General features: G+C 45.3%; 1 protein-coding gene across 4 annotated transcripts in view; it reads left to right on the forward strand.

Moving 5' to 3' along the window:
* The window catches only part of POR (cytochrome p450 oxidoreductase), a 532,686-nt gene that overhangs the window by 494,387 nt on the left and 25,350 nt on the right, over window positions 1-12,949 (forward strand). For all 4 annotated transcript variants that reach the window (XM_086954766.1, XM_086954764.1, XM_086954765.1 and 1 more), the window contains one exon: window positions 1,554-1,699. In XM_086954766.1, coding sequence (XP_086810892.1) covers window positions 1,554-1,699 — 146 coding nt within the window. The remainder of the gene's footprint in view (window positions 1-1,553; window positions 1,700-12,949) is intronic.

Raw genomic sequence — 12,949 nt, forward strand, 5'->3', positions numbered from 1 at the left:
ATTTAATATCAGTATTAAACTTCAGATTTGAATTTTGATTTAAAAGTAATGAGAATCTTTGTCTCTGCTTAAAATGCAAGTCTCTTTAATGCAATATTTATTTATATTCATAAACTTATTATGGGCCTCCCATAATACAGAATTGTTTCTAGGTATCCTTAGTGCTCGTTCCCATATACCTTCTCCCTTTAAGATCATTCCTCGTCCATCAAATGCTCTTTTTATTCTTTGGCGGAGGTTGTTCATTATTGCCTGGTCAATTACTGTCTCGTTCATTGCTCTTACCTAAGCCTTGAAATCAACCTGGGAATGAAAGCTATATGCAGTGGATGAGACGAGTCTTGCATTGTTACCAGAAAGGGACAAAACCATTTGGTTCCACAAATGTAATTGAGGAACTTTTTGCGAATGTGTATTTCCTTAACTCTAACAGCCATAAACACATTTTTCTAAGCAGATGTTATCAGTTCTTATGGGTTTCTTATTTGTCGTCTCCTGGATTGTTTTTTCCTTGGAGGCTGAAAGGAACCTTGTGCTGCAGACCTCACGGCTCACATTTCTAGCGCCACATGGCATCTTTTGAAGGAAATATTAAAAACTCAAACTTGGCTTTTTTGGCATTCTTTTACTAAGCAGGTCTTTGTAGACCCTTGATGCCAAGGTTAAGGCCAGTGCTGGCAGAGCATAACCTTTTCATTTATAATCTGTAACCATCCCTCTTAAGGTACTAATTTGATATTGGATCAGGGAAGGTGGGCTCTACGTGTTGATGACTAAAATGGAAAGTGAAACAAAATATCCCAAAGTATACAGGCTTCCACTTGGAATCCGTTCTATCTTTTTCCAGGTTATACTCAATCTGCCTACTATCTATCACAGAAATGTTTGAAATAGAATAGTTGCTTTGAGACATTGTGGACAAGTGCACTAGGGTTGAGGTAAAAGGGGGTCATTGCCTTCCTGAAATCAATTTCCAAGATTTCCTTATTTATTCTTCTTCTGTTCTTTTTGATGGAAGTTTCTAAATTAAACATGTCAAGTGCTGAAGGGGCCTGATAGATTAATACAAAAATCTTCCTACTTTCTATGTGTTGACCCTGCAGAATGTTTAGTGTACACATTACCCTCTCTACTTTGGTTCCCATATTACATCACAAACAAGCAAGATTGTTCTTCCTCCTCGCATTGCTTGATAGGCTACATGCTCTACAACAAGTTTGCCCTCCATCCTTGCGGCTTTTCTGACTGATTACATGCTTAGGCTTGGTTGGATTTCTCATTGTAGTACACATAGGCCTTGTCTTTACAGGTCTGCCGTTTGGGCTTTAATAGCATGATATGCGGATGGGCAAATGTTGTATAGTTGCCAAGGTTTAAATAGTTTGTTGGAGGACTGTACATAGGGATACACTTTGTCAGCTCCATTTTGAATGTTAAGTACTATGTGCCTTCACCTTGTGAAGGGTTGTACAAAAATATTTATATAAGAATGTTTTACCTCTGTTTTAGCTAAGCTCTAATTGGTTTCACAATGTTTATCTTATGTCATGCAGGCAAGGAAGTTGGTGATACAGTGCTCTACTACGGCTGCCGTCATGCAAACGAAGACTATCTCTACAAAGAGGAGCTCAAACGCTTCCATGAAGAGGGTGTGTTGACCCAGCTCAATGTGGCATTCTCCAGGGATCAAGAACAAAAGGTAAATGCATATACAGGGGGACCAACAGGGTTTGGAAGTGGAAGGAGGTAGGGAAGTGAGGCATGAGGGAGAAGGCTAGAGAGGAAGGGATAGGAAGCATGTTTTAAAGTAGAGCTTTTGGTGCCAAAACATCTTCCTCCTATATTCAGCAGCCTGATAATTCAACAGGGTTATGAAATCCTGGGAATATATGTGGCTCATATGTTAAACCGGACACATTAACAGCCAAACCAGTGTGCTACAGTGAATTCACAATTACATTCAACTGCGAGATTCCCTAGGCCGCTGGGAATCTTTACTTTTTTTTCTTCAAGGCCTGGGTTTAATCCCATTCGCTGAAACATGCGAGTGAAGAAACCTATGCTAAACTGTACATTTAATAAACTGCAGGAACTAATGAGGAAAGGAAGACTCTGCTTTTGGGCTGTGCGGGTACACCAGACATAATCCCTTTTAAGGTTTCTGCATTTACTCCAGTATTGGCGTTTTCATAGATTCACATGCCTGAATCATTCCCTGTTGTCGAGACGGGAGTATCCGGTATATAAAAAAGCAATGCTTAGTTGGATAGCAAACTGAAAAGAGGACTACGCCCATTTCCGTTTTGTAACCCATAACCTTCGTATGTAAAAGAGACCAAACTTGTCCCTGAACCAATCAGAGCCCCTCACCCTCTAGAACACTCCTGAGAGAACCTTTTGCTCCTCAGATTTTCTACTGCACGTTGTGCTAGGGAGTCTCCTTTGAGCTCTGCTCAAATTCTACGTTTTCAACCTCATTTCAGAACTTTGTTCTTAGAAATTCATCTGGATTTTTACTACTCTGTTCGATCTTCAACTTCATTCTTCAGAGAATGTCTGGAAAGGAGAAGAAAGGTTTATTTAGAGCCTGTGCCACTTGTTCCAAGAAGAAGCTCTATACTAATGACCCTCTTACTGACTGTATTTACTGTCTATACCCGGATCACCAGGCCAAAGACTGTAAGGTATGTCGCACTTTTTCAAGTAAGACCCTGAGGTATAATAAGGGGCGCCTTTTGATATGACTTCAGAAGCTAAAAGCCAGAAAGGAGGTTATCTCCAGTGATAGTGATGAGGCATCCTTCTCAACATCTAGGAGATCTGAAAAGAGAAGAAAATCTCCTCATACTCATTCCTCAGAAGAACGTTCTGAGAAGGCCCTCAAAAAGACCACTCATGGGTCTTCTGGACGCAGTCCTTCAAAATCTCCTCAATCTGTGGTAAAGGACATGCTTCAGGAGACAACCATCAAAAAAGACGAGTTCTGTGCTGTCAAAATCACCGCCTCAGGTCAAGGAACCTTCAGGAAGCCGTCTTCTATGCCTCCTGAGGTAAAATCCAAAAAGCCTGCTTCGTTGACACGATTGCCGACGACTAAGTCATCATCATCGACGACGAAGACTGAGGTATAGCTAATATCAAAGAAACTATCACTGCCTACGACAGTTGCCTTTCCGTCGACGGCGGCATCGTCAACGGTGGTGTCGACGTAGACTTCATCAGCGACGACAACGGGATCGACAACGACGGTGTCGATGACGGTGACTGTCGCCGACGACTGATACATGACTACGCTTGGTATCGACGAGGGAAATATCAGAAAAGCTTGAAATTGTCAGGAAGAGGATGATTACACCAGAGATCACCTCCCCAAGCAAAATTACTCCTCTGGTGCCATCACACCTACTAGAGAAGCAGGATTCAGAAGAAGAGGAGGATGACGGACCATTTGGATACGCCAGTAGTCCCTCGCAGCTACATGTTAAATGTCAAGAAGATGACTATGAGGAGGGATACGGGGAGTACCAATATCCTCCACAACAACACTATCACCAAGGCTACCAGGAAGAGATGGTTGGCATGCCATCGTCCATGATGATGTTTCTGCAGTTTATGCTGGCAGACTATAAAAAGATCATTCCGCCAACACCAGTTTCTCAGGAAATCCTTGCCTCGCATCCACGCTCCATCCCTACTACTCTAGTTAGAAGCAGGGAGTCGCTACAAGACCCTACACCTGCAACTCCTCAAACAGTACCCCACCAGGATCCTGTCACCACTGCCACTGACGATGATGACCAGGAGGAGGGGGAAATAACCGATCCTAACAAAGAATGGGATGATTACCTTATTCCATTACCGGCATCTCCCTCACCAGTACCTGTTGATTCTCCGCCGGTGGACATCTGGGGATTCCATAAGTTAATGAAAAGGGCTGTGAAGAGGTTCCAGCTTCCAATGTATATGACACAAATGGTGTGTTTCCTATATGATTTTAAGGAGCAAGCCCACATGTCAGTTCGGGCTATCCCAATTGTTAGCCATGTGTGGGAAGAAGGCTTAAAAGTCATGAAGACACTGGCGACAGTTACTCCTGTGCTCGCCAAATTAGAGAAGAAATATAAAGCTCCTTTAGACGCTTACTGGGCCATCCCAAACCATATTCCGTGATTTCTCAAGCGGTGCAACAACAATCTTAAGAATCCCTGAGCACCTCCTGACAGAGAGGGGAGACGCGTAGACAATGCAGGAAAGAGATTTTCATCCATGTCTGCTCTCCTAGTTAAAGCTGCAAATGCCCTTGCCATTCTGGGCAGGTACGATAGGCAGATGTAGTGTGATTTGGCACCTTACATAGACCTCATCCCAGAAGATAATAGACAGGAGGCGAAAAAGATTCTTAAAGGCTTCGGCTGAAGTCATTGACTGCATGATGGATATCGCGACCACGACCTTCAAGTCGCTTGGAGGAGCTGCAGTTCTACGGCGTCTGGGATTGTTAAGAGCAACTGCTTTTAGACCAGAGGTCCAAAATAAAATTCTGTATCTCCCCTTCAACAGGGAGGATTTGTTTGGGGAACAAGTGGATGAGGCATTTCAAGGTATCATGAAAGATACAGACACTGCAAAGGCCCTAGGGACACTACAGTGCAGTAAAGTGCCCTTTCAGGGGGCCCGGGGTAGAGGCCAATCATCCTATAGAGGAGGTTACTAGCAGGGAAGATACCCCTCTTATACCTCACTGTCGCAACCATACCGTCAACAATATGGTCAAAAACAGGCAGGAGCTAAGCAAAGTCTGCTCCTAGGAGACGAGGAGGTCGTCAAGGAAAGGACAATGGTAAAGACAATGACAACCTTCTGAATCCGGCTATGTGTATTCCTTCCCATCAACAAGTTCCCTTGGGTGGAACAGTTGCTTCCCATCTACATCATTGGCAGAAAATAACGACGGATAGATGGGTCCTCAATATAATACAATTGAGACATACTCTAGAATTCCTAAGTTCCCCTTGTACTCCACCGAGAAGTCAAGAGGTCAAACATCTATTTCAGATGCGTCAGGAGATTTGAATAATGCTCCGAAAGGGAGCAATAGAACTGGTGCCAATTTCCCAGAAAGTAAGGAGGTTTTATTCGTGTTTCTTCCTAGTCCGGAAGAATGCTCTCCAATGGTGTCCTATTCTAGACCTGAGATCTCTGAATACGTATCTCAAGAAGCAATCTTTCTGGATGGCTACCCTCCAAGACATTCTGCTGCTCTTAAACCCAGGGGATCATATGACCACTCTAGACTTAGAAGATGCATATTTTCACATCCCCTTTCATCCTTCCCACAGGCAGTATCTTCGGTTTGCAGTAGCCGGAGACCATTGCCAGTTCAAAGTACTACCATTTGGCCTCAAATCAGCCCTGAACATTTTTACAAAGTGTCTGGCGCCAGAGGCGGCTTTTCTCAGGAAGCAAAGACACCAGGTACCTGGACGACTGGTTGATAAAAGCGCCATCAGAACCTTCAGGCCAGGTGTCGACAATGGCATGCATACAATTGTTTGCTGAACTGGGGCTGACTTTGAATGTAGAAAAATCATCCCTTCAACCTTCAAGGAAGATAACGTTCCTGGGGGCGATTCTGGACACCTCAGTAAACAAGGCATTTCCCTCCATAGAGAGACAAATGGGTCTCATATCTCTTTCCAAGAATTCCGCAAGAAAAAAGTATCTTTCAGTATGCAGTTACAAGTCGCTACTAGGGACAATGTCCTCTTGCATTCCTCTCGTTGCTTTGTGCCGACTAAAAATGCGTCCGTTACAGGAAGAACTGGATCGGCAATGGCACCAGGCAGAGGTATCCTCCGACGACAAGGTGAAGAACACGCCGGCTATGGTGCAAGCAGTAGCATAGTGGACCCAAAAGAGGAACATTTCAGTGGGTCTTACCTTCCTGACCAGACCGGCTCCATTGGTAATTACCACCAATGCATCCCTGGAAGGATATGGGGCATTCCTTCAGGACCTACAGGTCAGCGGTCGGTGGAAATTGCAGGAACAGCTTCACATCAACTTGCTGGAGCTCAGAGCAGTGGACTTGGAATTGCTGGCTTTCCTACCAAGAATACAGGGAGCATCTGTACTAATAAGAACAGAAAACACAACTGCAATGCACTATCTCAACAAACAGGGAGGTACAAGATCACTCTCCCTGTCGCAGGAAGCCCAAAAGATATAGGATTGGGCTGTTCAACACGGAGTGTCTCTAAAAGCAGAACATCTTCTAGGAGGTCAGAATATCAAAAAGGACACTATAAGCAGACTGAAATCGACCTGCCATAAGAGGGAGATCAACCAGGACATATTGCAAAGCATCTTCTTCAAATGGGGAGTTCAGACAGTGGATCTTTTTGCGACAGCTCAGAACAAAAAATGCTGGTTCTTCGCAAGTTGGCATCACCAACGGGGATCTTGGGGAAATGCGTTTTTGATAGCATGGTCAGGCGTCTTTGCCTACGCCTTTTCTCCAATTCCCCTCCTGTCACGCGTTCATACAAAGATAAAGAAGGAACCATGAAAAGTAATACTGGTAGCTCTGTGGTGGTACAGGCAACACTGGTTCACAGAGTTGCTGGTACTGTCGAAGAATCATCATCCGATTCGTATGCAACCAATACCATCACTCTTGACAATGTTCCGGGGACAAGTGCTTTATCCAGACCAGAAATCACTACTCTTAGCGGCCTGGCTCCTGAACACTGCGAATTTCAACACCTAGATATTTTATCGTAATGCAGAAATAAACTATCAATTGCCAGTGCGGAAAGTACAAACAGGACATTTAGGATGAAATGGAAGAGATTTGTTTGTGGTGCCCAGAGCGTAATATTCATCCTCTTAACTCAGCGGCACATAAAATTATTCAGTATATATTAATGTTGGCAAAATCTTCTATTAAAGTGCATCTTGCTGCGATTTCCCGATATAGAAGAACTTCCTCGGGCGATCATTGTGTTCCAAAAGAATTATCAAACTGTTAATGAAAGGATTATTTCGAACTTTTCCTCCCATAAGACCTCCTCCACCTCTCTGGCAGTTGAACATTGTTCCATCTCAATTGATGAAGCAGCCCTTCGAACTTATTCACAGGGCGGATCTAAAATTCTTATCCTGGAAGGTAGCTCTTCTCATAGCTCTCACTTCAGCCTGAAGAGTTGGGGAAATACAGGCTCTCACGATACAAGAGCCGTTTTTGCAGTTTAAAGAGGACAGGATTGTTCTCAAAACTAATCCTAAATTCATTCCGAAAGTTCCAACAGATTTTCATCTGAAGGAACCGTTGATCCTTAAGAGGTTCTTCCCTCAACCGTCAACAGCAGCGGAAAAAGCTCTTCACTAATTAGATGTTCAACGTTGTCCGAAGTTCTACTTGCAAAAGACGAGGCCTTTCTGCAAGTCTTCCCAACTGTTTGTGGCTTACAGCACCCCCAGGAATGGTTTTCCTTTGTCAAAGAGGGTAATTGCCAGATGGATTCCAAGTGCAATACAATATTGGAAGCTTTCATAGATTCATATGCGACCGACCCTCCTCCCCTGAGAGGCTCACCTTGGATTTAGCACTGAGGAGCAAAAGGTTCTCTCGGGAGTGTTCTAGAGGGTGAGGGGCTCTGATTGGTTCAGGGACAAGTTTGGTCTCTTTTACATAACGAAGGTTATGGGTTACAAAAGGGAAATGGGCCTAGGCCTCTTTTCCGTTTGCTATCCAACTAAGCACTCCTTTTTTATATACCGGAGACTCCCGTCTCGACGACAGGGAATGATTCAGGCATGTGAATCTATGAAAGCTTCCAATAATGGAGAACTACAGGTTCGAGGCATGTGGCTGCTCTATCGCGTACTAAATGTTGAAGCCAGCATGCTGTTTTGCTTTTTATTATTGCATCTTGTCCAAGACTGATGAACCCTTCTATGTAGTAATGTTAAGAAAGGTTGGCAGGTGGTGTCCACAGCGGGGTTGATTGTGAGGGAAAAGGAACAGAGGCATAGTGGTGGTCGAGGGGGATGGAAGAAGAGAGTGAGCTAAGAGGAATAGGGCGTGCTTGACTCCCAATAAACACATATTTTTTTTATGTTGAAAATGAGAGAATTTATAAAGAGCGTAAGTTACCCTAACATGGGTGTCCTGGAGCTATCAGGCCAATGAAAAGGATGCCGCTCGAATGTATTGCAATAGCCGTGTTTTTCAAACACTCGCACAGCTTTGTGATTGCTCTCCCTTCTTAAATGGGAGGTAAGAGCATTCCACAACTAAGGAGCCAAAAAGAAGTCTCTACCTTCTTTCTGAGTCCAGGTTATTTGGGGAATAGTAAACAAGAAGCCATTTGCAGATTGTAATGGTGGACAAGGAAGACAAATCTTACATTTTTCAGTTATGATTTATGTGCATAGCTTGTTGTAGGCTTGACGAGCCATACAAGTAGTTTTAAACTGAATTATTTTGTTAACTGCCACCAATGTAAAGTTTTAAGCAAGGGAGAGGCAGGCTCATTACGTTTCACCCCTACAAGCAGCCATGCAGCCCAGTTTTGAGTTTGCTATAAGCGGGTTATTACTGTAGTCCCTGATCCCAGGTATAGTGCATTGCAGTAGTCAAGTCACAATAGAGTAGTTGCTTGGCCAAATTTCTTAAGAATCTGCTAGGGCAATATTGAAAATAGCTTAAATAGCATCTTTAGTTATAAAAAACAGGATGCCGAAACCTTGTTTATCTATTTTTCCAAATTCAAAATATTTTAAAGATATATTCGAGGCATATGGGCTGCAGATTGCACTAGTGTTGGGCCTGGATGTTTGTTGTTGTCCTGAAAAGTTCTTTGGAAGTCACGAGATAGGGGACTCCTCCTTTGAACCTCATTGCGCATGGGCATCGGCTCCATCCCCAGATTGTTTTGTTTCCGCCATTTGGCTCTGATGTGTTTCCTGCGCTCCGGTTAGGAACCGAATTTCCTTAGGCGAGCAATCCTCACCCAGTTTGACGGTATTGTTTCGATCGCCCTCCACATCAACGCGATTCTTCACCTTTGAAGTCTTCCATTACGGTCGTCGACTAAGGCCTTCGGGCCGACCTACGCCTTACTTCTAGCTCATGGGAAGGACGCCATTAAAGAAGTGTCCTCGATGTGGGTCAAAGTTTCCCCACACTGACCTACATGAGGTGTGCAACCTTTGCCTCCCATTGGAGCACGAGGCTAAAGACTGTTCCGCTTGTGCCTCCTTCTCCTCCACGAAGACGATCCAGGACCGACGAGCTGGAAGAACAATGGCTCGCTCGTCAGCTTCGATCCCCGACGACAACTTCGATGAGGGCGTCGACGTGCCAGAACACCAGCACGCCCGAAGAGAGTACCAGCTCCTCAGACGCCGAAGACTCTGACGTCGAGGAAGTCACTCCAGCTCAACGGGTCGTAAGTAAGATAGTCGACCCCAACCCTTCCTCAACACCCTCTAAAAAGGCTTTGGGCACACCATCAGCTTCGGGCCCGGGTGCACACCGAGAGACTGCTTCCAACGCCCCGCCTTCGGGCCCGGCAAATAAGCCCATTAAGCATTCAGGCAGCTCGGGCTCGAGCCAGACTAGCCACGGTGCCGATCCTATACCGACACCGAAGAAAAAGCCATCTTCGTCAACCACGCCGACCGTTGCTCCGTCACCGAAACACACAGCTCCGAAAACTGGCAGCGGCTCATCAATACCAAAACCGCATTCGGTGCCAACTAAAAAACCGCCTAAAGCTTCAGATTCACACGCTTCGGAATCGGAAAAAAAACCCCGGAACCGAAGAAACAGGTTCGGGTAAAGGACACTTCAAAAGGGCACACTTCTAAACCGAAATCAGCTGCCGACTCTGTGCCGAAAAAACCTACAGAGCTGAAAACCTCGACACCGAAGGATCTGCCCTGTTCAGAGGAACTTTTCACACCTGATCCTAACCAAAAAACTCTTGACTAGGATCCTATGACTGGTCAATTGACTCACAATTCCAAAAAGAGACCACTTGATGCGCCAGCACCTCCTCCTCCTCCTCCTCCAAAGAAGAGACATTGCAACCTCTCCATTAAGGGTGCCTTCTCCTCCACCTCCCCATACTGTTCCCCCTCCTACACCTACTCCACCTCACCATTCACCTACACCATCCCCTAATCCACAAGATGATGTAGACACAGACTCTGATGACACAGATGGAGGTGCACATGACCGGCAGGGACCAATAGTCCCCCTCAGTCACCTAATCCATGGGATGATTACAACACCCCTGATGTGCCTTATGTCCCACAAGAAGACATATACCCTTCTAGAAAATCTCCACCAGAGGTCTCTATAGGTTTTAACCTACTAGTCCAAAGAGCTAGGGTCCTCAATCCTCGAATTGAGAAAAAAAATAAAGCTGCCCCTACAGATCCAGTCTATATTAAAGGTCCAGCACCATTAGACTCTTTAGTAGTGTCTAATGCATGTAAACGTGCTAATTCTCAGACATCAGGTGAGGCCTCACCACCAGACAAGGAATCCAAGCTACTTGACGCCTCAGGGCAACAGCAAGCTCCCAGACGTTCTTTTTGTCGCTCATCATACAAAGGCAACACTAGAGGCTACTCCTTCGAAAGTCCCTCCACCGCTTACAAAACCCCTAGCCAATCCACATTCACTAAGGGCTACCAAAGAGGGGGTTACAGGGGTAACGACAAAGGCAGAGGCAAAACCAACAACTCCCGCTCTGCCTCTGCCCCTACCCAATGACTTTCCTCCCCTTCCCCCCCACCCTCCCCCCCCCCCCCCCCCCCCCCCCCCCCCCCCCCCACATTCCACTCCGGTGGGGGGAAGAGTGCAACAATTCCTTCCTGCCTGGACCATCATCACATCAGACAGGTGGATGCGACAAATTATTCAATCAGGTTACTGTCTAGAACTAACATCTACTCCCCCAAACATACCACCCAAACAGCGTCCAATGTCCCTCCCATTCGGAGTCACAACAGCACCAAGAGTATTCATGAAGTGCTTAGCAGTGGTGGCAGCGCATATACGAAGACAACACATCCATGTCTTCCCGTACCTCAACAACTGGCTCATAAAAGCCAGCTCATAAAACCAATGCGTGGGACACACTCATGCCACAATACAACTGCTTCACGACTAGGGGTTCACAATAAACCACGCTAAGTCCCATCTACAACCATCCAAAGTACAACAGTACCTCCGTGCCACAATAAACAACTCAAAAGCGCTTGCCTATCCCACTCCAGCAAGGATAGCCAGCATACAAACTCTTCTAACAAGGTTTCAGCTACAACACTCCCTTCCAGCAAGAGTGTTCATGTAACTCATAGGGATGATGGCCTCTTGCATTTTCATAGTGCCCCATGCAAGATTTCAAATGCATCCGCTACAAGAATGCTTATGTCAGTGGAACCAGGCTCAAGGTCAATTGACAGACCTAGTGTTGGTAGACGGTCTGATTCATCGCTCTCCAAAAACCTTTCCAAGGGACGACCGTTCCTCAGATAATCTTAACTGCGGACGCATCGCTCTCCCGCTGGGGAGCCCACCTACTGCAACACACCATGGAAGGCATGTGGACACCACAACAAAAGTTACTCCACATCAATCATCTGGAGTTACTAGCAATATTCCTAGCTCTAAAAGCTTTCCAAAAGCAAGTATCAAACAAAGCTGTGTTAGTCCGCACAGACAACATGACAGCCATGTATTACATACAGAAGCAGGGAGGCACACACTCCCTGCGGCTATCTCAACTAGCACAGGACATATGGCAGTGGGCTATACCTTAAAACATATTCCTTCTAGCCCAGCATGTTCCAGGAGTACAAAATACCATAGCGGATCTGTTAAGTCGATAAACACAACAGACCCACGAGTGGGAACTTCATATGCAAGTTCTTCAGCCATTCTTTTAAATGTGGGGACATCCTTAGATAGACCTATTTGCCACCCACGAAAACGCCAAATGCCCAAGCTTCGCCGCCAGATATCCAAACCCACTGTCCAAAGGCAATGCGATATGGATGAGCTGGTCAAACAGATTTGCGTACACTTTTCCACCTCTACCACTCATGCCACTAGTAGTACGGAAACTACAGCAGCATTCTCTGACCCTCATCCTAGTTGCTCCAACGTGGGCCAGACAGCCGTGGTACACCACACTGCTACAACTGTTGGTAGTACCGCACCAAAAATTACACCTGTCTCCACACCTCTTAATACAGAACCGTGGAGAGATCAGACATCCGGACCCAGCTCAGGTCAACCTTGCGATCTGGCTCCTGAAATCCTAGAATTTGGATATTCAAACCTTCCTCCAGACTGCATTAATGTCATAGAAGAAGCTAGACGCCCAACCACTAGATGTGTCTGTTCAACACATCATTGGATACTTACTGCATCTCCAAAGATGCAACTTAGCCCATACCTCTATTAGACTACATCTTGCGGCAATAGCAGCATATCTGCAAAACAGACAACATCTATCTCTATTCAGAGTGCCTGCCATTAAAGCCTTTATAGAAGGCCTTAAAAGAGTAATTCCTCCCATAGTACCACCTTCACCTGTGTGGAATTTAAACGTTGTTTTCACACGGTTAATGGGGCCTCCCTTCGAACCCTTACACAAATGTGAACTACAATTTTTAACATGGAAAGTTGCGTTCCTAGTAGCTATTACCTCTCTGCGGAGAGTTAGTGAACTACAAGCACTAACCATTCAAGAACCCTTTTTGCAAATGTATCACAATAAGGTAGTTCTGCGCACTAATCCAAAATTCTTATCCAAAGTCATTTCTCCCTTCCATCTCAATCAATCTGTGGAACTGCCCGTTTTCTTCTCGCCACCACAGAAAGAGCATTGCTATACTACATAGAGAGGACACAACCTTTTCGTAA

The sequence above is a fragment of the Lissotriton vulgaris genome, chromosome 2_1 (genome assembly GCF_964263255.1).
Source record: "Lissotriton vulgaris chromosome 2_1, aLisVul1.2, whole genome shotgun sequence".
Taxonomy (NCBI): Eukaryota; Metazoa; Chordata; class Amphibia; order Caudata; family Salamandridae; genus Lissotriton; species Lissotriton vulgaris.